Genomic DNA, 288 nt, shown 5'->3' with positions numbered 1-288 from the left:
CAGATCATTAAGAGGAAAACAAATATTTCTTTCCTGTGGCTCACTTGAGGTCGATAGTCTCATTTTCGGTGGTCGATTTGGGTCGAAATATTCGGTAAAAAATATGCTAAAAGACACTATCATTTAAACATCCGCTTCGTATCTATACTTAGTTTTAGAAGCTTCCAGAGGTTTATGGAATTATGGGCACCGTTATTATTCAATCATTTCGAAAAATCAACTGAATACCTGAGATAAGTAATTGTATTTAACATTAAGCTATTCTGGTTCTTGCATATTTGGTAAATT

General features: G+C 33.3%; 1 protein-coding gene across 1 annotated transcript in view; it reads right to left on the bottom strand.

Moving 5' to 3' along the window:
• Nucleotides 1-216: 216 nt before the first annotated feature.
• Nucleotides 217-288, bottom strand: part of LOC119587241 (pupal cuticle protein 36-like) — a gene marked incomplete in the record, with an annotated part of 2,076 nt that continues 2,004 nt past the window's right edge. Inside the window, 1 exon segment of the mRNA XM_037935994.1 lies at nucleotides 217-228. Within this exon segment, the coding sequence (XP_037791922.1) occupies nucleotides 217-228 (12 nt within the window).

The sequence above is a fragment of the Penaeus monodon genome, chromosome 22, assembly GCF_015228065.2.
Source record: "Penaeus monodon isolate SGIC_2016 chromosome 22, NSTDA_Pmon_1, whole genome shotgun sequence".
NCBI classification, from domain to species: Eukaryota; Metazoa; Arthropoda; class Malacostraca; order Decapoda; family Penaeidae; genus Penaeus; species Penaeus monodon.
The sequence above is the reverse complement of the archived record's forward strand: the minus strand, read 5'-3'. Positions and strand labels throughout refer to the sequence as shown.